Source organism: Monomorium pharaonis, chromosome 11 (assembly GCF_013373865.1).
Source record: "Monomorium pharaonis isolate MP-MQ-018 chromosome 11, ASM1337386v2, whole genome shotgun sequence".
Lineage (NCBI taxonomy): Eukaryota > Metazoa > Arthropoda > Insecta > Hymenoptera > Formicidae > Monomorium > Monomorium pharaonis.
Genome location: NC_050477.1, coordinates 6,251,547 through 6,276,633, shown reverse-complemented (window position 1 = coordinate 6,276,633; position 25,087 = coordinate 6,251,547). Strand labels below are relative to the sequence as shown.

At 40.1% G+C, this 25,087-nt stretch overlaps 1 protein-coding gene across 6 annotated transcripts; it reads left to right on the top strand.

Annotated features, from left to right (window-relative positions):
- The first annotated feature begins 4,607 nt into the window (after positions 1 to 4,607).
- LOC105833148 (unconventional myosin-IXa) lies at positions 4,608 to 23,680 on the top strand. Of its 6 annotated transcripts, none has more exons than XM_012674631.3 (15): positions 4,608 to 4,844; positions 6,533 to 7,434; positions 7,514 to 7,814; positions 7,911 to 8,525; positions 8,597 to 8,895; positions 8,957 to 9,216; positions 9,301 to 9,608; positions 9,695 to 10,032; positions 10,113 to 10,173; positions 11,156 to 11,488; positions 12,536 to 13,447; positions 13,519 to 13,602; positions 13,666 to 15,899; positions 15,987 to 16,997; positions 17,223 to 23,680. In XM_012674631.3, the coding sequence occupies exons 3-15, from the start codon at positions 7,522 to 7,524 to the stop codon at positions 17,318 to 17,320; spliced, it is 6,846 nt and encodes a 2,281-aa protein (XP_012530085.1). In that variant the 5' UTR covers positions 4,608 to 4,844; positions 6,533 to 7,434; positions 7,514 to 7,521; the 3' UTR covers positions 17,321 to 23,680. The 6 variants fall into 6 exon arrangements, with proteins under 6 accessions (XP_012530085.1, XP_012530087.1, XP_012530088.1 ...); XM_012674633.3 differs by having other exon boundaries at positions 4,614 to 5,453; XM_012674634.3 differs by lacking the exon at positions 11,156 to 11,488 and adding an exon at positions 10,518 to 10,565 and having other exon boundaries at positions 4,616 to 5,453.
- Positions 23,681 to 25,087: the final 1,407 nt, after the last annotated feature.

The window sequence follows — 25,087 nt, the reverse complement described above, 5'->3', positions numbered from 1 at the left end:
ACGAGCGAAGCGATACGTGAATACGATGCTGATCGCGTGATATTCGCGATACGCGTACACGAGTGGTAGCAACTCGCATATACGAAATATTTATCGGACTGCTGTAAATAGCGTTTACTAGTTCACGCGTTCTCCGGATATAGCCGTCGAAGCCGCCTCGCGCCTACCTTGCGGAATCGATACAATTATTTACGATAATGCGACTCGATTTATGTCACGGGCTGGCGCATCAACTATCGAATTTGCAACTAATTGAAACGTTAATAATCTTCCTAGGGTCCGTCAAATTCGTTTTCAACACGCGAATTTTGCTACCGTTTACACGTTAATCGATCACGTTAAAATGTTAAAAGCTCGAAACGTGAAAACAAGAGAATATCCAGTTATATCGTCAGTTTGTTTCTTTAGAGTCATTTTTTTGTTGATGCCAAAATATAAATTTGTACAGCGTCACATGAGACACGTATGTTTATTTCATAAAAACCCCGGCAGGGATTTAAAGGTGTGAACCATCCTCTCAAATTTCGACGGCCGAAATTATTTTTCTGCGGTAAATGCCAAAGCCGCCCCCTCCCCCGCTCCTCCAAAAAAACCCCAGAATTTTGTCGTCGAGCTTCAACGGACTTGTTTCGTCCCTTTAACCCTTGACATTTTACAACGTAGCAAAAATACGGTGTCTCATATTTTTCGACACTCCAGAAATTTGCGTCAGTTCGGACAAACAAAAATACGTGTCGCTTGTAAATACGTGTATGTGTCGTTGCCTCGTCGGGCACAGAGAGAATCGACGGAATTGAGCTACAATACAACGGGACGAGAGACGGAACGTATCCGCAAATAGATACGTTTAATCGATGTTGACGTCTTTGTGGGAAAACATTTAAATAATGCAGCAATACGCTTTTTTTTTTTTTTTTTAATGCAAACGCGATTGACCGATGCAAAATGTGGCAGTGGTCATAAGGCGTATTGATCAGCCGCGCCGACACGACGCGCCACTTCCGTTAATGCAGACGCCGGAGAGAGAACACCGATACCAAAATTCTCTCCATGTTACACACGGACCATTAATACTGAGCGTGTGGCATTCCGTTACTATATTCCGAGATGCCTATCCCGACGATGAAGGCAATCGCGGGCGTCGTGACATCCACCCGCCATCGATCACTGTTAAATTACCTGCCGCCTCGGAGGCGGCAGCTCGGCTGCTGACTCGGCTCCAATAACAGATCGAAAAACGAGATGGATGTTATCCGCGCGATAAATAACTATTTAAAGATAAATATTAGAATTTGAGATGAGTATAATAACGTAATGTTTCGCGCGATCCTCTCGCGGGTACGAATATACTGGCGAGCTCTTCAAACGTAAACGCAGCCGCAAATTATGCATCGCTCGATTATCACGTCATAATTGATTGGCATATAATCATAAATTGATAATTCCGACTAGCCTAGCTCGATGAAATACCGATGATGCGTTCGTTGCGACGCGTGTTAGAAGTAAAATGCGTATTATACGTATTTCACTGATTCGGGATCGCACGTGCCAAACGGCGCCGCAAATTCCCCTTTGTTGACGTTTCTCTTAACCTCCACAGTTGACCGGCGATGCCACCCAGGCCGATTGCTTCGTAAAAAATGCACGATAAGTCGTCGAACAGGTCGAATGAAAAGCAACGCGATACGAAAACCACAAAACTGATGTCACCAGATTAGAAAGAAAAATATACGTTCGCGTTTGTCGAGATTTCAGCGCCTTTCTCAGCCTTTCTCTCGCAAATCCTCGGATTTCATGGCAATAAAAGAAAGAAGTAATTAAGAATCAGATATGGTAATGAGAGATCGATCTAACGGAAGAAGAGCCGGCTCGTTTCGTATACGTGAGATGCAAACATATCGTCGCGGTTTCTTTTCCGGGATAATGCAAGTCCATTTTATTGCTGTTTAATCACAGACTTCCGATAATTACATGTATATTGCACAAACCGTTTTAGCTCGATCCTCGCGGAACTTGGCGCGTAGCCGCGGGCTGATTGCGTCCTCTCGCGGTCGATCTCGGTCTCGTCGTCAGTAATCGCGTCGGTAATCGTGATCCGGCTTGAATGTGCGCGACAGCCAGAACTCCGTTTTACGGCGCTTGCGCACGGAGGATTCCGCGTCCGTTGTCACGAACATTATTTACTTTCAAGTCGATAACGACATCGCGACGTATGTACCTCGCGCGTCCGTATCGAATGTCTCCAGACAGAGAGAAATCTGAGAGCGACCATCCCGCCGTTTCAAGTGTTTCCGTCCACCAGCGCCTCAACGTGCATAAAACGTACACTACGAACTACGTAACCAATGTTACGTTATCTACGAAAGTCCGTAGATAACGTCATCGCGGTCATCGTGTCGTTTTAGGCGTTTCATCCATCAGCGCCTCTACGTGCACAAAATGTGGACATTGAACTATGTAGTCAAATATCTATGAATCCCGTAGGTAATGTGCATGACTTTTTGGGTCTCTTCTATGCTAGGTCCACGTTTATTTGATTCTGTTTCATGCTATACTCGTACATTTTACAATTGTATGCATACATATTTTAAATCTGTTTTATGCAAATGTGCATAATCGTGTTCTATAAATGTGCAATACCACATAGACATGATATAAATTCAATTAATTAATTTGATAAAAATTCACTCACCGATTGCTGTCGCTGCTCCTGCTGCTGCTGCTGCTGCTGCTGCTGCTGCTGCTGCTGCTGCTGCTGCTACTGCTACTGCTACTGCTACATTCCTTTTCCGGTTTTGATTCTGAAAATGTGATAAATATTATTCCTAAACTCAAACACAAAAGCAGGTAAAGAAATGTATCACTTGAAAAAATATTATATTTAATACCGATTCGAGTCGCTTCATGGATGCCGCTTTCTGCTGACATCATCCTGCTATTCTCGAACCGCACATTAATAACGATCGCCCGATACTTTATTTGGCACTCCCGTTATTACGAATAATATATCACGCACGAGTAAAACGTAAACCGTGCGCGAGAATTTCACTTGGCTCGTCTGATTGGCGGCGAAAATCAACATGGCACGAAAGTGGCGTGACGTCACGTAACTTCGTGGAAACGCAGGCCGAGAAAACCGTTTGAATAAAAATTACGCGCCGAGATACAACAAACGGAAGCAAATTCGTTTCGAGACTTTCGTATGCTCGCACGACGACTAGTAGGGCTTCACTTCACTTCACTTAACTGGCACTCGCGATATTCTACGTATCCCCTTCGAGCAAACACTTTGCTCGAATGCACACGCGAACACTTCACTCAAAACCGAAGGAAACGCACGATGGCGCGCTTTACACATGAACTGTTACGATCTCATATGGTTCGCGTATCGTCAGCTACCGCGACGACACTCTCAACGCCGTACCAGCGCACAATACGAATTCTGAATACGCGAGACACGCACGGAGTTAACGATGCGTCCGACCGGCGCTGGAGCGTGAGGGAACATGGCGGCAGCGGCGGACGTGACCGTTGGTAGGTACGCTCGGCGGTACTCGGCGCTAGTCGGCGCCACTCGCCGCGCCTGCGCCGCTGCCGCCATGTTGCTCCGTTGCTCCGCGCTCCAGTCACGTGCGCCACTCCAGCGCCGGTCGGATGCTCTGTCGACTCCGTGCGTGTCTCGCGTGTTCAGAATTGAATTGTGCGGTGTTGTGCAGGTACGTCGTGTGCACGTTCGAGCAAAGTGCTTGCTCGAAAAGGATATGTTCTTTGATAGAATATCGCGAGTGCCAATTAAGTGAAGTGCTACTAAGTTGTCGTGCGAGCATACGAAATTCTCGAAACGAATTTGTTTCCGTTTGTTGTATCTCGGCGCGTAATTTTCATTCAACCGCTTTCCTCGGCCTGCGTTTTCACGAAGTTACGTGACGTCTCGCCACTTTAAATTTCGTGTCGTGTTGATTTTCGTTTCAAGCAAAGTTTTCGTATGCGCGTATTCGCTTAAGGAGGATACGCAATCCGTTCGGTAGAATGTCGATCGTGCCAATAATGAAACTTTAAATTTACTAGTCGCGCAATCATACAAAGATACAAAACTGTAGGAGTAATCGAATTGCTTTACTTCAGAATCAAAACCGGAAAAGGAATATAGCAGTAGCAGCAGCAGCATCAGCAGCAGGAACAGTAACAGTAATCGGTGAGTGAATTTTTATCAAATCATTTATTTGAATTTATATCATGTATATGTGATATTGCACATTTATAGAACACGATTATGCACATTTGCATAAAACAGATTTAAAATATGTATGCATACAATTGTAAAATGTACGAGTATAGCATGAAACAGAACCAAATAAACGTGGACCTAGCATAGAAGAGACCCAAAAAGTCATGCACATTACCTACGGGATTCATAGATATTTGACTACATAGTTTAATGTGCACATTTTGTGCACATAGAGGCGCTGATGGATGAGAAAATATCTTAAAACGACGCGATGACCGCTCTAAGAAAAGAGTCGCTTCAGCGACGGAGCAATCGCACGAACAGAAGTTTCGCCCTATCAGCGACAGACGGCTCTAAAAGCATGTCCTCGTCGTCGTCGTCGTCGTCGTCGTCGTCGTGATCGGCCGAATGGCGTTGGAAGTCGAACGACGGCGGAGGCGCATCAGCGAGTGGTCACGTCGCCGTGCTCGACGCGACCAATCGGCGATCGCCGGCACGTCCCACGTGACCGAAAAAAATGGAAATGGTGGACGTATCGGGTTGCAGGATCCCGTCAGCGGAGACGAAGGACGATAGAGCTGGGCAAGGGCCCCCGTCATCCGTGTGATCGGTGACCGTACGTGAATCTTCGCGCGGCAAGCGAGCGTGTTATCTCGCGCGGTAGATAGAATCGTCGCGATTTCGAACGCGACCACGCGTAGCCCCGCTTGACGTGTGTGTGTGTGTGTGTGTGTGTGTGTGTGTGGCTGTGTGTCTGCGTGTGTGTGTGTGTGTGTGTGTGCGTGTGCCAGGTGCAGCAGGCCGGCGGTGCCTGTCTGTCTGCCTGCCTACCTGCCTGCCTGACTTGCTTGCCTGCGCGCTGCGGATCGATCCCCGCGACGGTGCCGATCGCGGCAAGCGTGCGCGCGCGCGCGCGTGTTTACCCAAGTGTCAACCTGCCCGTATTGTACGCGCTCGTGTCTCCCGGGGCTCGACCGATCGACAAGGAATACGAAAGCACGAAGGGGCTGAGATCGGCGCGCGAACGCCTACCGCGAGCGGGCCGGTCGTGCGCGTGCGATCCGCGACGTGACGAGAAGCGGATACGACGAGAGGTGAAGGCGAGAGAGAAGACGGTAAAAAAAGAGAGAAATCGGCGGTTGGACCTCACGACAAGAACAGGACAGAGAGCTCTTCCTCCACGCGGCGGACAACTCGGACGTGGAACCCGCGACCGACGGAAGAGGTAACGACTCTACGATCCTAGTAAGGTCGATCCGACCAAGTAAACGTGCACGCGAGCGAGCACACGCAGCCACTCACGCATGCCTCGCGCAACGATGCATTCCTTCGTGGTGATATCGCGCTTCTCTGTGTTGTGTGTGTATGTGTGTATGTGTGTGTGTGTATGTGTGTATGTGTGTGATTCAGCCTCTGCTCCAGAAACCACTCCTCCGCGACCATTTCAGTTTATCATGTTGACGTTCGCTTGTCGCGCAAACTGACCCTCATTTGGTAGGCAGGCAAGCAGGCATCGACCGACGGTCCGTGACCCGTCAATCTGCATCCGCGATGCAGACCCCGCATATCCAAATGTCACACGGCCGTCGACTCCCCTCCTCGCTCGTCGCACGAGCGCGGAAACGTAAATACCGCTCTCGCAGCTCGCGGCATTCCTCTCAACGAATGCGTGTGCGCTATCAATCCGCCACCGATCTCGCCGAGAACCGAGAGCCTCTGGACCGCGACGGTGCGGTTATTTGCAAGCGCGCGCGCGCGTCTTTTCTTCAGAAGAGAAAAACGAAAAACATCCGAGAAGCTGGATATTTTTAAATTCGGCTGTGCATCATCGAATTTGCAACGGGTGACACGTGCGTGTGCGTCTCGCGCTCCGTCGGGCTAAATAAAATACGCGCGGTGGTGTCGTTAAAAGCGATCGGGGTAAAAAGGTCCATTATTCTTATCCGTTTTAGCTTTTAATAGCCGTTCTAATAGCTATCGTCTTCCTACACGATTCACGATGTGCGTTCTATCTTGACGCGCTCGTTTAAAATAGAAATACAATGCACCTGTTCCATTCTCGTTACCGTCGCGTAACGTAGAGGCGTTACATCGTAACTAAAATCAGAATTGGCTTATTTTATACGCGTGTAACACGACGATCCGTATCGATTTAAAGTTTTAACCCTTCTCGTAGTGTTAAATCGAGCATGGAATATCTACTTGGATGCACCCATAGCATTTATGAATGATGTTAGATGCTTCAAATGTAAACAGACTATGTCTCTTAAACTATGCTAATGTGTTGTATACATTTGTTTGCAGATAGGACACTTTTCTGACTTGGAAAAAGTTCTGTGCAATAGATGGAAATGATACAGCCACAACTGTGTTAAATTATTGCAATAAATATGCTGAAATACTCAAGAAGCACGAGAATATTTACAATACGCTGAAGACTTTGAATTTTTGTCAGAACAAGGAAACTAAGTTACTGCCTACCAACAATAGCACACCCACGCTTGTCACCTGTTCAGTAAATGTTGTGATAATAATTTAAATGCTATCGGAGAGATTCTAATGGACAGTCCGTGTTAAATGCATGATATTAAGATAAAGCAGGCTATTCTACTACAACTTAAAAAAATACTCTAACTCTTAATGAACAAATCAGGAACAAGGACCTATTGAATTGACTGAACATATAATTCTATTTAAAAAGAAAAAATAAATTCTCTAACGATTCTATTTTATTACATTAATGATTATTAACCAATGGTTGGAATACTCTCTACGATGTATATTGAGAAAAATCTAGAAATAATTTAGAAGGGTTTTACAACTCCTTATCGATATACTTTATGATTGGAAGAGAGAAATACAAATTTTTATTTCATATCACAAATTTACTTTTAAAACTTTAAATGATATATATACCTATGATTAAAGTTGATTATTTCTCGGAAACCTAGCCAATTGGCAAGTGTATTTGGCACGAGTAAATAATCCAAGTTGCATCAAAAATATAGTTAGAATTAACACATGTAAATAATCATAAACGTTGACGTTGTATGTTGCAAGCTTGTAAAACAAAATGTATAATAATTATTTTAAACGCTTAAATCATTGGTTGTATATAACAAGTAAACAAAAAGAAGGAGAGACAACGTATTTGAAATATTATACAGATGATAGACGACACACTTGTTGACCCTCTTCAATACAAGGTATGCCACTATATTGACTTATATATAGTGGATTTAATATTTATATGAATTTTTTAAATTTTAATAATTATAATCTCAGGGTTAAAAATGGACAATAGTGGATCCGGAGTAGTGCAAGTATTTGTGGGCGAATGGAGCCCCGAATATGAGGCACTCTCAATCAAAGCTACGAAACAAACTTCGTCAGCCGAGATAGTAGAATGTATTATTGAAAGACTCGGACTGGTTGACGCTTCCATTTCGAATGGCTACGAGTTAGCAGAGGTGGTAGGGAATTCTGTTGGACAGGAATGTAAGGAAAGAAGACTTGGCCCCGCCGAGTGCCCCGTAGCACTCATGTTACTGTGGCCGAAAAATGATACTCAGCAAGAATACTACAGGTCTATTATGCTTGGATATAACAATTATGTTTTATTGTTAATTCATTTGATTTAAGGCGATTTCTCATATAACAATTTTTATCATTGATTATGCAGATTTTATCTACGAAAAAAACAGCCAGATTTATGGTCTGACAGTAGATTTCCTATGGATCCTCAACTCCTAAAGGACTATTTTAATAGATTCCTTTTTCAACCACGTGACAAGGAATACCCAGATTTATGCCAGCTTCCAGATCTGAATGAACAAACACTGTTGGATAATCTGAGGGCAAGATTTTTAGCTGGCAATATATATACTTATGTTGGCAGCATACTAATTGCCTTAAATCCATTTAAATTTTATCCCATTTACAATCCGAAATATGTAAAATTATATCAAAACAGAAGATTGGGTCCAGATATACCTCCTCATATATTTGCCATAGCTGATGCAGCTTATCACTGTATGCTTAAGGAGAAGAAGAATCAGTGTATTGTTATTAGTGGTGAAAGTGGTTCTGGTAAAACGGAATCAACGAATTTTTTGTTACATCATTTGACAGCACTTAGCCAAAAAGGTTCACATGGTAGTGGTGTGGAGCAGACAATACTCAGCGCTGGACCTGTTCTGGAAGCGTTTGGCAATGCAAAAACGGCCCATAATAATAACAGCAGTCGCTTTGGAAAATTTATCCAAGTAAATTACAAGGAAAATGGGATGGTCCACGGGTAAGTGTACGGTAACATAAACCCTCTAAATATAAACCGTAAAATATAAATGACGTAAATATGTTTTATAGTGCTGTGGTTCAAAAATATCTTCTGGAGAAATCAAGGATTGTTTCTCAAGGACGAAATGAAAGGAATTATCACGTGTTTTATTATCTATTGGCTGGCGCGAACGAGCAAGAGAAACAGTTATTGCACTTGGAGGGCTGTGATCGGTACAATTACTTAAATAAAAGTGGCTGCTACGGACTGGAAAATATCGACGAACGGCATGAATTCTCGAGATTAAAACAATCTATGGAGATGGTGGGCTTTACAGCAGAGAAACAAAGACGACTCTTTGCAGTTTTGTCGGCAGTTCTTTTACTAGGTGATTATCAAATCATCTATATCACATGCACCACTAAAATAACTATGTATTAATGATTTAGGTAATGTTGAGTTTCATCCGAGAAAATCGTATCACCATCATGATGAGGCTGTAGGTGTTAAAAATCCAGAAGTAGTTGCATTGATATCGGAACTTCTCCGAGTGAAACAAGAAACTCTGTTGGCTGCACTTACTGCTAAACGTGCAAGAGCTTCCGGAGAGACTTTAGTTATTAACTACAGACTTCCCGAAGCGATAGCGGCACGCGATGCCATGGCAAAGTGTCTGTATGGAGCTTTATTTGATTGGATTGTTTTGCAGGTAATAAAAGTGCCTATGCTTATATAAACAACTATGGTTATTATTATTTGACACATGAAATAATTTATTTTGCTCATATTATAGGTGAATCATGCCCTGCTTTCTAAAAAAGATACTCTCAGAGATCATCAAGGCAATAGCATAGGTGTATTAGACATATTTGGCTTTGAAGATTTCAAAACGTGTAACAGTTTCGAGCAGTTGTGCATCAATTATGCTAATGAACAATTACAACATTACTTTAACCAACATGTTTTCCAATACGAACAACGAGAATATAGAAAGCAGGGAATTAGATGGACAGACATAGGGTATAGCGATAATTCTGGATGTCTCAATCTCATCGAAGGAAAACCGAACGGTCTGTTATGTCTTCTTGACGACCAATGCAAGTTAGTATTATTATTCGAATATGCTTTCTCGATTTTACGTGAAACTTAGATGAAATATATTTTGAATATTTGACTTTGTTTTATAGTTTTCCTGGTGCAACGAACGAGACATTGTTGCAGAAATTTAACACTGTGCACAAAGACAATCCGTTTTATGAAGCACCACAGCGTCGAGAAGCGGCGTTTGTCGTACGTCATTACGCCGGTGCGGTCAAGTATCAAGCTGCCAATATGAGAGAAAAGAATCTAGACCTAATGCGACCCGATGGCGTTGTCGGAGTATTGAAAAACTCCTCCCTTGCTTTCGTGCGGGAATTGGTCGGTGCTGATCCGGTCGCCGTATTCAGGTGGGCTATATTGCGGGCCTTCTTTCGCGCTCACTTTGCATTTCAAGAAGCTGGCCGAGCACATAGACATGGTAGAGGTAGGTATATTAAATTATGATACATTGATCTATCTTTAATGCAAGAGATTAATGACGAAAATGTATGCTTTTTCTTTCAGTTGATGGAAGCAAGACGTCTGTACAAAACAGATACAGGACACCCAACGAAAATTTAATAAGGTAATGCGTCTTAAGTCTTTTTAACTTTTTAATTATAAATAACATTTTTATATGAACGATAATAACAAAGTATAAAACGCTTTTACCTAAAACATATAACAAAGCAAGATATAGTATTAAATTGAGAATTGTGTAAGAAAAAATGTTTGTTCCGCTTGTTTTTTTTTATTTTTTTTTATTTTTTTACATGTTTGATTCGTATATTGTCTCATTTAGAGTATGAATCTACGTTGTGCGTCAATAATACATGCATCACGCTCTGTTACAAAATTTTGGTATTTATAAATTAAGATAAATCTTTTTATTATATTTATATTGGCCATATGTCTTTTATCCCTTTGTAGCCATCTTGTGACGTTGTCGACAGTCAATCTAACTATTAACCGAATTGCGTAAGTGGTCTTTTGATCCACTGTATGTGTAAATTTTCACAAATGTTGTATTTTGTTGATACATCCCATGGATTTACAACAAATTAACGTTTATCAGGATATTTGTGACAATCTCAAGCTAAAAATAATTTAAAAGATTAAAAATATATATTCTGAGTAAAATTGTAAATCCATATATTTTTATGCCAGTTATGTGTGTTTACAGATTTGATTTTGATTTGTTCGTACCTTTCTTCCCCCCTGTGTTATAGCTAGAATGCAATTTTTCCATGATATTTTTCATATAATTACATTCTATCATTGTACATGTTCTCGTTATTGTATCTGGGCATGATTTATGACGCAAAACTGAATTTCCTTTTATACAATTCATATCAGTCATTTCATTTTTTCTTATTGTTATATTGGAATCATTCATCAATCGATGAAACATTCCATGTGGACAATACATCTAAAGCTCGCGATCGAATAAAAGTATATTGAAAATGAACAACAAATAATTTATAAACGATAATTGTAAAATGAATAATGGTTAATTGTAAGAAGTATCGTTAGTCGACAAAATAATTAAGAACTAGAAAATTTTTCAGTTCACATAAACATACTCGTCCACTGAGTTATCAGAAGCAACGCAGTGTATGTTTACCACCGGCTACTACTCCTTCTACCACATTATCTTCTATACAAACTGAAAACAACGACAATATAAACAACAATCGTCTATCGTGGCCACAATTTAGAAACATTAATCAGACGCAACACCTATCAAACGTTACGTCGACGAAGGGTGGTTATGTATTACGGGGCAGGGAAGACCAGTCCCATATTAATAATAAATTCAGACGAGATATTCACACACCGCTAGAGAGGGTGCTTCCAAAAGACGAAGCAAACGTCATGGAACGCGCTAATCAAATTGTCATGTATGTAAAATGTATCTTCGATATATTCATTTAATAATGTAATTTAAGCTACAAAGGAAATTTACATAAACCAAGATTAGTACGTGGTCTATATAGCAATTCGGGGTGGTAATGGGTTTCCTTTTTGTAGGTAATAGCATTTTCGTAAAATATTAATAGTCAAAACTGTGCTGTGACTTTATCCATTTAATCTTTTAACGACCGCTGCTTCTTTTGATAACTAAACAACATCATATATCATCATAGAACATTTCTCATTAGATGTAGCTTATTGCTAATCTGTTAATTATTCTCGATATATTTAATGATGATTGCTGCATGCTGAGTGTTTTGCAAAAGTTCTTTAAAGAGTAACACATTTTTTGCAGAAATTGTATATATATCTTATTCGTAACTACTACTAAGACATGAATAATTGATAATATAACAACAATATTATAATTATATGTGACATAGAACAATATGAATTTAGTTTTATTATAATTATAAATTAAAAATTACAATTCTACATTAATACATTAATCCATCAATTTCATTCATGCCAACATCATAACACGCATCTAACAAATATTTTCTACAATATTCATATCAAGTATTACTCTTAAGCTTGCTATGTTTCTGACCATCTACTTATACTGCCATATCAGTTTTCTACTATTTCGTATTTTATATTTTATATTAGATATTAGATATTAGATATTTTGTACATTAGATAAATATATATTTTTTATTTACATATACATTGCTATAAAATGTGAATAGATTGTAATTCCTTCTCCTGTGTACATATAAAATTATTATTAAATGTAAAGTACTATTTGTACATATATTTATATACAACAATATTATACACAATATGATGACACACACACACACACACCACACACACACACACACACACACACACACACACACACACACACACACACACACACACACAGAGAGAGAGAGAGAGAGATACACACACAGCAAATGGCAATAACAGGAGAATGAATTTGCATTGTGTAATATCGAGTATTATAAATGTTAGCATCGAAATATTTACAGGAAAAATAAATCGTTTCGACCGAGAGAACGCGGTAAGAAAGGTCTGAAAAATCTGCAAACTGTAAAGACGCTTGCAGGAAGAACTCAGAGTTATGGTACCGGGCCAGGAAAAGCCAGAAAGCAGCCTATGACCGTTTCTGCACAATTTCAGCAGAGTTTACACAGTTTAATGGACACTCTGAATCAAGCAAATCCTTTCTTCATCAGATGTATTAAGAGCAACGCCAATAAAGTACCGAATGAGTTTGATGAAGAAACGGTTCAACGACAGCTACGCTATACAGGCATGTTAGAAACTGTCAGAATAAGGCAAGCCGGTTTCAATGTGCGGTTAACATATGAGGAATTTATACAACTCTACCGAATGTTGCTTCCTAAGGGTCTTCTGAGCTCGCAATCTGACGTGAGGGACTTCCTATTGACTCTCAATCTCAACAGAGATAATTATCAATTGGGTACTACTAAGGTCTTCCTGAGAGAGTCTGAAAAGATCAAGTTAGACATTGAACTCCATCAACAAATTATAACGAGCATTACCACTATACAGAAATGGTTCCGCGCTTGCCTGGAAAGGAGAAAATTTCTCAGATTAAAGAATGCCATTATACAGATACAGTCTTTCTGGAGAATGGTCTCGGCGCAGCGACTAGCTCAGGTTCTTCGTGCGAGAACTGAAGCCGCATTACATATACAAACTGCCTGGAGAATGTACAAACAACATAGCTGGTTTAAAAAATTGAAGTCATGCGTAATTATCTTTCAGGCATATGTCAGAGGAAATAATGCCAGGAAGAAATTTGATAAATTAAAAAGACGAAAAAGATCTTTACCAGACAAAATTCAAGAAGTCAAGAAAGTTCAAGAATACAAAGAACTTGTATATGATAAAGTATGCGCCAAAGATAACGAAGAGTAAGTACAACATGTACATATTATAACACTATGAATATGGATAACTTATTATTTTATTTTAATGTATTTAGGTTATTCGCGGAAGATCGCAGTCTAACGGAATATGGTGAATCACCTCGAAAAGTAGAATCTCCTAATCGACCCATGTCAGCAAGGTATATATTCAAATTTAACAATTGAGGTTTTGCAAAAGCTCATCAATCTCTTTTTCTGTTTAGGGGCGATAACGCGTACCGAGACAGCACTTTGGATACAACTATCTCATATTCTAAACGAAAGCTCACTCCTAACAAGCGAATTTTACGCGATACACCGTTGAAGAACACTGAAACACATCATTTCGATGAGATTACAGAGCGTAAGAGTAGTCTTGAGAGTTTGACCAGCCTGAGGAGTTACGAATCTCAAGCTAGCGTTAACAGTTCTGAATCGCAAGAGAATTCCGGCTCGAGACCTGTGCCGAGCACGAGAACGAAACGCGGTGATCATTCATCAACGGTTGTAAATCTATTAAATGCGTCCAGTCGACACTCCTCAGTGAGTAGAAGAACCGACAGTTCCTCGACGGGATATAGTGACGGTGAAGCTGAAAGCGAAACACCGAGCGCCGTACAAAGTGCTCCACCTGTTTTCAATACGAGTCCACCATTCATCGGTTCACGTGACATCGAGTATCACTCCGCCAACGTGAACTTGACGCACAGTCCGAATTCGGACATTTGGCGTCGTAGAATAGACTACTCTCCCGCCAATTATAGCGACTTTATGCCGGTAACCCAGAAAACAACCATTACTCGTTCTGCAAACGTTTCTCATTATAAGAATGTAACGGACAATGTTTTCGAACAAACCCGACATGAAAAGCCCAACGAAGCTGCAAACTATAATGTCAAACTTGACACCAGCGATCGCTTCGTTCAAATGGAAAGCTTAGCGAGCGGCAGGCAACAACGTGGACTTAACGATAATAACGTTGCTAATGAACGAATGGAAAATATTCCAATATCGCCGATAAAGCGAGATCAAACCAAGCATGGATCTACTAAGAATGTCAAAGATCTTAGCTACTTGCGGCGACAAAATTCGGAAGGAGATACTACGATGAAAGTTGTGGACGTCGATGATAGTGCTTTGAAGAGCACTTTATTGAGAGGATCATCCCCGAGAGAAAGAAACTCGCGTTCGAAGGAGAAATACGAGCCGGACGTGCCAGTGAGAAATGCAAGGCGAAACAGGCCTTCGAGGGAGGTTCAGTGCCGATCTATGGGAGAGAGTGCAGTGGAAACTAACACGGACACGCGAAATCTGCTTCTTGGCACGATTAAGGAAAGTGACTTGAATAAAACGACAAACGTATGGTGTCGGAAAGAATATCCGCACGAGACTGCTTCTCGATCTGTTACGGATTGGCCTATGAACAAGAATGAAGGTACATACAAGATACAACAGCCCGGTAAACGTATGAGATCCAACGCGATAACGACTCTCGAGTTACGAAGGAGAAACTCTGATCCAGCTACAAAGATCTCGGGTCTGAGTGAGGATAAAATGGGACAGGATACTAGTTCAAACGATTTGAAACTCGCGCCTGGTATGAATCTTCTCGAATGGAAAGGTAACAATCTGTTTACTTTGGCCGGTCATCGTTTCCGAAAAGTGGCGCGATTTGCGAAGGATGACGTGTGCGTGTGCTGTCATGAGAAGATGGACGCATTTGTGACGCAAGGCTACAAATGTGTCGACTGTAAGCAGTTGTATCATGTCAAGTGTATTCAAAACGGTGGAGTGCTGAAAATGCCATGCTTATTGGCTAATACGCCGAGCAGACGGAAAAATCGAAAACCACCGCGCACACCGTATGATACTACGAAACAAACAGTAGCGTCCAAGTTTAATCTAACCGGTACCTCAGCCTTTTCCGACAGCACGGATAAGATCATTTCGGACGCCAAGGAATTAGCGCTGATGCAAGACTTTATCACTAAGAAGATCTACAAAATGGAGAGTCAAGAGGAAGGGCGGAAACCAAGTGAGGTGGATCGCGTTTTCAAGCAGGCTCTTAGGAAATTCAAGGATGATCTGGTGATCACATATAGCGTCGCCATACAGCAAGGCGTAGAGGGCAACATCAAGTACACCGATTTGATTGCCAATTTTCTACACGTTATGGAAACGGTTTGCAAACAAGAGAACACGAGGGAAGATTTCCCTGTAACGATGGGCGTGAATGCATTCAGAGGCTTTATGAATGAATTCATGGCGATGGTTAAAACCGAAGCTCTTGAAAAACAAAGCAAGAGTAAACGAAAAAAAGAAAAAAAGCGGAAACAGGAAGAACCCATACGACACGGGAGTCACATGTTCCAATTGACTATTATCAATATACCCACCGCCTGCGAAGTCTGCACGTCTTTCTTCATGTGGCCTATTGAGCGAGGACTCGTTTGCCAGAGTAAGTAATCTATTCGTACAATAAATTTGTTTTTATATTTCCCCCTTTTAACGATTATTATAATTATAATGAGACTTTTGTTTTTAGATTGTAAATTGACATGTCACAAAAAATGCTACATAAAGGCGTCAGCAGAGTGCGGCAAGGATGGTTCTCTGCTTGAAACAAATTCTCACAAAGTATTCGGTGTACCTTTGTACAAATTGGACTGCGGTGATGGCAAAGTACCACTCGTAGTAGATCGATTAATTACGACTATCGAGATGCACGGTCTCTATACCGAGGGTATATATAGAAAAAGTGGCGTCAGTTCCAAAGTGAGAGAACTCAAAATGAAAATGGACGAGGGCGACTTAGAGAAGGTGGATTTTGAAAATTATCAAGTGCATGTTCTAGCTGCGGTGTTAAAGAGTTTCTTTAGAGACATGCCGGAGCCATTGTTGACTTACGAGTATTACGACGATTTTTTGCACGCGGCAAATTTGACGGATCCGCATGATCGAATCGGCACACTTTTTGCCATACTGAAGAAATTACCGAAACCCAATTATGATCTGATGGAACGCTTGATTGTTCATCTGGCGCGAGTAGCGCGACACGAAGTGGATAATAGAATGTCGCCATCGGCTTTAGCCATCGTTTTTGCACCGTGCATCCTTAGAACGAACAGGACATTGCCCGCGCAAGATTCTCTTCAAGATGTGGGCAGGCAAACGCGTTGCGTCGAAACGATTGTGCAGGAAAAGTTGAGAGTAGTTAGAGCGACACTAGCGGATATAAATACTCTCGAATCTGCTTGTCACACAGCTACTCATCGACTCTCCAGTTTACGATCGTCCAAGATTTTCAGCCCAGAGGAGTTGAACGTGGCTGCTGCGAGTGCTGCTGGACGGGCAGCTGCGATGGATCGCGATAGGGATCGAGGAGATGAGGAAGAAGCGTTACTCGTCGATCATATACAAGAAATTCAAAAGGAAAAGGCTCTCTTGACGTCTACTTTACCCAGTTTAACGAGGGCTTCTTCGGACGATGATCTTCTCTTGTCAGCCACGGATCTAGACGATGGATCTCTCGACGATCTTCTCCCGTCCTCTGCTGGTAAGTACTTCAAAAATTGACTATAATTATACGATTTGATCAACAATTTCTCTAATAAAGCTATTTATGTTGACAAAGATTTATAAGAGATCGTTTAATTACTTCATTATTTTGCTGAGTAGTTGATTTTGGGAGAGAGTTCTTTATTATCATAAAACTCTTTTAAAATAGGCACTAAGACAGATAGATTTCTAGGTTTAAGAATTTGACTTTTATTAATCACAGACGGACTCGTAAGGAAGAAGCCCGTTCAAAGGCAAAGTTCAGCAGACAATTCATTTCCGACAATTATCAATATGGACGACGATATGGTAATGGTATGAATAGCATCCGCGAATAATGTTAACGTACATTCTGATCACAGTCCGATAGATGATGAGAAAAATATTGTATTAGGGCAGAGAATCAATAATTTTAATTGCTGATCCTTTCAGCCAATTACTGTGTTGAGACGCATTAGTAATTATAGATAGTTCGTAATTTGTTGACTCCATAAAAAAAGATTTAATTGTGTGACTGAGATAATTCCATTCTCTTATCAAAGTCAGTAGAGATATCTAAAACTATTTCGTACAATATATGGTTAGGAAAGAACAATGCACAAATTTTAACTTCGCCTCGTAACTTTATTCATAATGCATTCCTCCTTTCTTTAAAGACTGTCGAAGTATTCAGAGGCGCAACGTTTCGTTCGTTTATAGGTTCTAAAAGAGATATTATTAACGCGCCACTTTACACGTTTTAAATATAAGAGAAGAAAGCACAGAAAAAAACTAGAAAGTATTTAAAGAAAAAAGCGTATTGTTCTTAATATATATATATATATATATACATATATGTATATGTATATTTTTTTAAGAAATTTCCGCTTATATCAAAGTGATGAAGGAGTCATACCGAATTACTCGTTTTTACAAATTTATATTCATAAAAATATAATTTATTGTTGCATTGTGTTGCAATTCTCAACAAACGTTTTTTTATGGAAAGTCTTTTTAATATATAAATACGCTGTTCTTTTGTATTTGTTTAGCTTTAGTAGATCTGCCACTTGAAAATTATTTCTTTCCAAAGCATCTACTTGTCACGTTCAAGTAGAATCGATAATCGACCGCTTTGAATTCCTGCGAAATTTTTATTGTATTTCATTATAATGTCTGACGACGAGAGCCGATTTGAAGTGTTAGGTTTAGGCGCAGGAATTTAAGGAACGACCAAGAGAGAAAGAGGAAACCAAAACATAGTTTGTACATATTATACAATATAACAATTTCTTAATAATCTGTTATTATTGTTGAATTTACGCGAGAGACGTTTAACAAGATTATATTTCTATCTATCGATATTCGTTGTAGGGTTAGCTACGTCGTTATCGGGCCTTTACTTTTCGGTTTTAGTTTCTTCTCTGGATCGATTTTTACTTAACGCGTTTTTTCCTCATGCTCAGATGCGTCCCAGAGATATGTGTGCGTATGTAAATAAATGCGTTACATACAAGTACTTATGTACACAAACAAATTTGTGCACAAGACTAATCAAACTGCTTCGCTCGAGATTTATTGCATTTTTAATAATTTCATTTTAATTTCATATGTATATGTATATATATTAAAAAATTAAGAATATTTCTTATATATACATATGTGTGTTACTCAACATGTCTTAGATCTTTATCGATTCTCTTTTGTTGTTTACGCTGTTTTCTTCATCTATCCATACAAATTCGTAAATCGTGCCACTTGGTACCCAATAGTCTAACGATTGGCGAAAATCGCCAATGTGAAAGAAAAGGAGTGAAAGAGATTTCGATTTCGCGTAATAGAGTCTCTATCCAATAAGGATAATCAGATCAGGTCTCCACTTACGTACCACGAACTTAATTGAATTCCCCTGTGAATTAATAGTTACGCTTGATGATGATCCCGGATAGAATTGGTCAGTGAATTGAGTTCCTTCCTTTTTATTTCTTTTCTCAGCTCCGGTTAGCAATTGAATATAACGATATTTTCAATTATAATGGATACAGTGGATGGATGGAGAATTTATTATTACAGGCGCGAGAGTGACCTATATAAATTTTTTATTCATTATTTCCGATCACATACATCATACGTTCTGTTGCATCCAATCACCAAAGATTCGACGCGCAGTTATTTTTTTATTCTTGTATTTATGTCAATCCAATAGTTTTTTTTTTTTTTGTTTTTTTAGTTTGCGTGCATCGTCCGCTTTTTAATATTCAAACGCCCTATATTTTTTAATTACTTTCGCATATACTTTAAAAGAATGAAACTTATATTTCCGTCCTCTCTCTCGATTAGATCGACAGTTACGTTTGTGCAGCAGGTGAATATTTTAAGTTTCGCGTATCGGCAATCGATGACGAGGTAAAAACTTCTTTTTCCGTTCAATTAAATCCCGTCTTTGAGTACTGGACCACGCGCGACTTTTATCCGAATAACTTTTAGAATTAAGTCGAATAATTAAGAAAAAGAAAAGGAAAAGAAAAGCAAGGAAAAGAATCATTCGTTCTTTCAAAGCATCTTTTTTTTTCTTAACTCGCATCTCCGCGTTTACGTTCGTTTTAAGAATAATCGACTCGGCGATGATGAGTATGAGATGAGCAATTATCGTCACGTCAAATCGATCCTCGATCGTTTTAGACGGTCTCGGAACGACTTTAAATTGCCTTTTTACAATCAATAAGTTTTACGAAATATAAGCTAAGGTAAATCGTTATGAAATCGTCTTCACTTTGCATGGGGGATAAATCGTAGTGTTATGTAAATGTAACGTTACCTTTCTCATCTATAAAGCCATGACATCGTGCTCGCAGTGCACAAATGACTTTAAGCGAAGCGGAACGATCTTAACGGGGAAAAAATTATAGAGAATACCTATATATATATCTATATATATATATATACATACATATATATTTTTGTTACGTCCACCGAATAAGGTTCTAGTGTGTCGTCCTACTTTAATATATTAATCGCGAGTGTTAATACGCTGGTTTCATCCGGTATGCGGTATGTTAAGAGAAACTTTTTTTTATATGCGACTGTTATTTCGTTGAAGTGTCCTTCGACACACGGTTGACTCAAAGTTTGATTTCACTCCGTTTTTTTTTTTGGCTAGTCCATTGTTACAACATCGAGATATATCGAATTGTTGATTTATTTCTCATCTGTCCTACTAATAATATAACCGAACAACCTATATTCTTCGAGAATTTTATTAGACAGTGGACAGAATTTATTAATAATAGATATTAAATAAAACCTAAATCATACATGAATCAGCAGACTACTTCGATGTGACAGAACTGGGTTAGTCGCGTAAGATAAGAAAAACAAACTAATTATCGTTGTATATGTAAAGTATCATCTACACAAGCACATACGCTTCTTTATTGTGGAAAGTGCTTCGCTCTTGTAACCCGCTCGCGCGAGGCGAGCGAGGATCGCGATGTCGATCGTGATACGAGATTTCTTCGATGTTTCCTATTTACGGAGCAAAAATCTCAAACGCGATTGTTCAAATAATGAAACTGCAATAAAATCCGCGCCTCTTTTTCTCAAGTTTCCACCAGTGTGTCTAATCAAATGTAATTAAGAGCCTACACCAAATATACTTGTCGCCGCAAATTCTCGTTCGGGATTTTTGTAGCCGCAGATACATCTTATCCAAGACTGTAAGGGTACATCGGTTGTAGTATCATAAGGGCAGCGCGCAACAATTCTTCATGACAATATCGTTCCGCAGAAAGTCGCAATTTCCGATACACCCCACAGCTACTGCAACGACAACGGCGATTCTCGCGCTCTTTTCTCTTCCGTTTCACGGTGCTCTCGTGTACTCTCGTTTTCTCTCTCTCCTCTCTCCCTCTCTCTCCCCCCTTTTCTCTCTTTCTCTCTCTTGATTTGGTTTGCCGAGTATTTCATCGCGAATCATGGATGTGTCTCGACGAAGCGACATGTCATTGGTTCGCATATGATCTTCTCGGCACCGGGAATCGATGCAGCAGTGAACTTGAACGCGTGTTGCGAATGTGGAAAACCGAACCGAAATCGGTGCTGCATTACTCGGCCGAATTTTCAAAATACGCTTATTATAAATAGGTAAAAATATATGTTTGCTATGTCACATGCGTGTGTGCGTGCGTGCATGCGTGTGCGATTCGTGTTTGATTCCCATTCGCCAATCGTTTGAAAACTGCATCGATTCTCCGCCCGCTCGAAGCATCGACGATCAACGATGAGAATATTCTTACGTTTTAAATCTTGAATGCGAAACGCATCCTATACAATTGACGCAGGTTTCTTGAAAGTAAAAAAAAACAATCAAGAGAGAGGCAAGAGAGCCTGAAGAAGATAGTATAGTTCGCAATCTTCATTGAGATGTCGCGACATTAATGCTCTTCCTCGTTTGTAAATCTAAGGACAGTGAGCAGGACATTTACCAATTGCTCGAATCACAAATATCGTTATACAGAATGTTTTGTATTGGAAAACCTATATTTTCTTGTATACTTTACGCTTATAAAAACCAACTATAGCTTAAAGTGTATTTTTGATTATAATCCATCTCTAAAGCTAAATTAAAATTAAAATCAAAATTATTTAAGAACATAGCGACGAGATGTAGCACACATCCTGCTTGTTATATTTATATATGTGTATAGCCAGAGTGTACCCGATGGGATGTACATTAGTATGTGTACACACACACACACACACACACACACACACACAGACACACGGTAGTGTATTAGTCTTGAACGAACGAACTTCCTTAGCGGAAATTCTATCGGGTATCGTAATCTGTTATAATTGTTCGTTACAATTATTTATAAATTTTTCAATATTTGTTATCTTGACACGGACCCAGATTTTAATTTCGCTAAGGAAAACATCGAATACGACTTCGCTCGAAAAATAAGATTTACGCACTTCTCTTAGAATAATATGTATACATACCATTTATTTTTCTTCGAACGAGCGTGATGTGTGAAAGTATATATACATTTTATATATATATATATATATATCCTGTGTGAATAATGCATATAAAAAGATATATATACATATATATTAAAAATATGTGCGTGCGTATATGCGTGTATGTGTGTACGTCGTAAGCATTTGCAAAAATGATGGATATCAGTGTCATTTCTCGCACGATGGTACGCTCGAATGAGGACCGACACGAATCACGTGCACGATGGAAATTATAGACATATATATATACACACAGCGATGGAACAATTTCGAGAGAGATACATGCGTGTGACGTGATAACAAAACGCGCGCAAGAAGGGAAAGCGGAATATATTTTCTCGACTCATAGCTCAAATAGATTTCTTTCTCTCTCGTTTTTTCTTTCTCCCATTTTTTCGTTTATCCCTTGCGATCTTCATCCTGTATTCCTTTCTTCACTTTTCGATCGCAGTGATGTGCACTGCGATTTATACATAGTGAACCCGTTCGACTTTTCGGTAATCCATCAAAGGTAAAACCCCTGAATTGTGGCACCGATTTCCTCCTCGTAGTACGTATGATCCTTCAAACAATTTCTTTTTTGATTATCTTCCGTTTATCTTTTTTTCACATTTAATCGTTAATAACTGTTCGCACTCTAATAATCGAGAATCACCCGTGTTTTATCGGTGAGTAAAATACCGTGAAATGGATCGTAGGAAGGAACAATTCGAAAGGAACCTCGATGGGGACGATAGAAATGATTTACGAAACGTAACGCTTATCTCTTTTTTTTTTTCTCGAAGTATTGACGTGACGTCGATGCGAAGTATGGTGATTCTGTGAGTTTCACGCAATCCGCGCGTAATTGTTTCGGAAATCGATACTTTAGGTTTAGGATCAATTGGTAATACGTATGAATGTATTCATTCTGCGTGCCTCCGAGTATAACAATTTCCGCGAAAGACAAAGAACGTTCACCCGCGTTTCGTTGATCGTCAAAGAATCCGCGCGAAGAATCGGAACACCTTGGTTCAGACATGTCGAAAGATGAGACTTAGATCGCGCTTGTAAACGATGGCAGCGAAGGCGAGATCGTCCGTTTCGCGATGAAGAGCTTTATTAACGGATTGTTAAGACAAAGAGAGAAGGTGAAGGAGGAAGAGAGGGAGAAGGGTCAATCTCCGTACCACCTCGCTTCCTTTTTCCCGCGACGACGGAAGACGATCGATTTCCGGTCCTACGGGGAGAAACGTATCGATCGCCTTCAGTACGGTGTCCACAACGACAAGCGTCCATAGATCAAAACTAAACGGAGATTAAGAAGATGTCGAGAGCGCACTTTTCTCAACATGCGAATGCGACCCCATTAATCGCGCTCATCACGTATGTACGCGTTTTTTCTTTTTTCTTTCCTTTTTTCCCTTTTTTTTCCCTTTTTTTCCGAGTTCGAAGATTTACCGATTTAGTTCACGAGTCTGTCTCGTTTCACTTGTATGCCTGTCGGTGTGTGTGTGTGTGTGTGTGTGTGTGCGTGCGTGTGTCTCCGAGTATGTATTTGCGCCAATGTGGCGTGTAAGGTCGTGTATTATTAGCGTGGAAATGACGGTGAGCGAGATCTACTTCTTCGTGATGGATTGTAATTTTATATAATATTTGTAAGACAAATTAAATATTATGTACAGCATACCTGACAGTAAATAATAAGTATCCACCTTATATCTCTAAAAAAAACTTGTCATTATCTTTTCAGGCATCTAGATAATTAGATGAATAAAATTGGTAAGGTGAATCGATGCGCCGCGCTCATCTCGTCGCGATTATTGTCACATTTATAATCTTTATTAATCTTTATTATTAAATGCGATATGAAAGATTTCATAATTCGCGCTTGGGGAAAGAGAGGATCGTCGAATATTCGGCCAAACTCGTTATTATCAAGCCCGCTATTAAGCTAACGCATATCGTATGATCTAATTAGGATTTCCGTCAAATAGCGATTGTGAATTAGCACGGATAGATTGGCTACTGTGATCGCTCCCCAACGATATTTGTTGCCTAATTAGATGCCGTTTGCGCATGTTCGTTTGCGCCTATTGACACCGGTATCATTCGCGTAATCGACAATTTTAAGCCGAAGCAATAACTAACAATGAGAGATTTCTCATTGCACAAAGCGATACGTATGACACTCGCTTAATTGATCCCAATAAATAATCTCTGCGGAGAATCTACGTTTATGTCGTCAATGCGTAAGTTGCTGTAATTTTTACAGAGTAACGTTCTGAGAACTATATCTTGGAACGAAACAAGTCGATTAAGCGTTGACTGAAATTAACTAATAAGCCTTTAAAAGGTTTTTTTTTTTTCTTCAACGGGTTTATATCTCCACGACGATTCCTCTCGCCAAATTAAGAACGCCATTTCTTCAGATTCTAAGGGTGGTTTGCAGCCAAGGAATGGAAGAAATTCTCAGCGAGTATCGCCAGTCCAGAACTCAAATTCCTCGCAACGACGACAGAATGAACGGTAATGTTTCCCAGTCGACAGAAATAAAATTCCGATGATTTAGCTGTCCGAATTCACGGGCGCGTGCACAGACACACACACACACACACACACACACACACACACACATACAATCTGGGAGCGGTAAATCCTTTCGAAAAATGGTTCGCGCCACTTTCTCTCTCTTCCTCCCCCCACTCTCTCTCTCTCTCTCGTACGTGCGCCACTCTTTTCATCTCTTTAGTTTCTCCCCAATCGACTCCTGTTCGTAAGGTTGATCCCTTTTTATTGGCACAGATGAGGCTTTTGGTTTTTCCAAACATTGGTATCCTCTTCTTTTCTCCTCAATGTTTGAAGCAGCTACTTGCTGCCAGACAATTAGATGCATATTGCTTTCGTTTTCTTCTTTTCTCTTTTTTCAAATTTATGAGATAACTAATAAAAAAAACTCAGAGAGAGAGAGAGAGAGAGAGAGAGAGAGAGATTCACAAAGCAGAGTCAAGATTCAGATTCAAGCAAATTTGGTAAACGGATATGTTCAACCCTCCGCCGCCGATTAGCTTTCGAGGCGTGTGACGCGCGCGTCTGAGATGACGTGTC

Coding starts and splice junctions, on each gene's coding strand:
- LOC105833148 (XM_012674631.3), top strand. CDS start 7,522: ATGGACAATAGTGGATCCGGAGTAGTGCAAGTATTTGTGGGCGAATGG. Junction 8,896..8,956: donor GTCGGCAGTTCTTTTACTAG/GTGATTATCAAA, acceptor TTAATGATTTAG/GTAATGTTGAGTTTCATCCG. Junction 13,603..13,665: donor AATCGACCCATGTCAGCAAG/GTATATATTCAA, acceptor TTTTCTGTTTAG/GGGCGATAACGCGTACCGAG.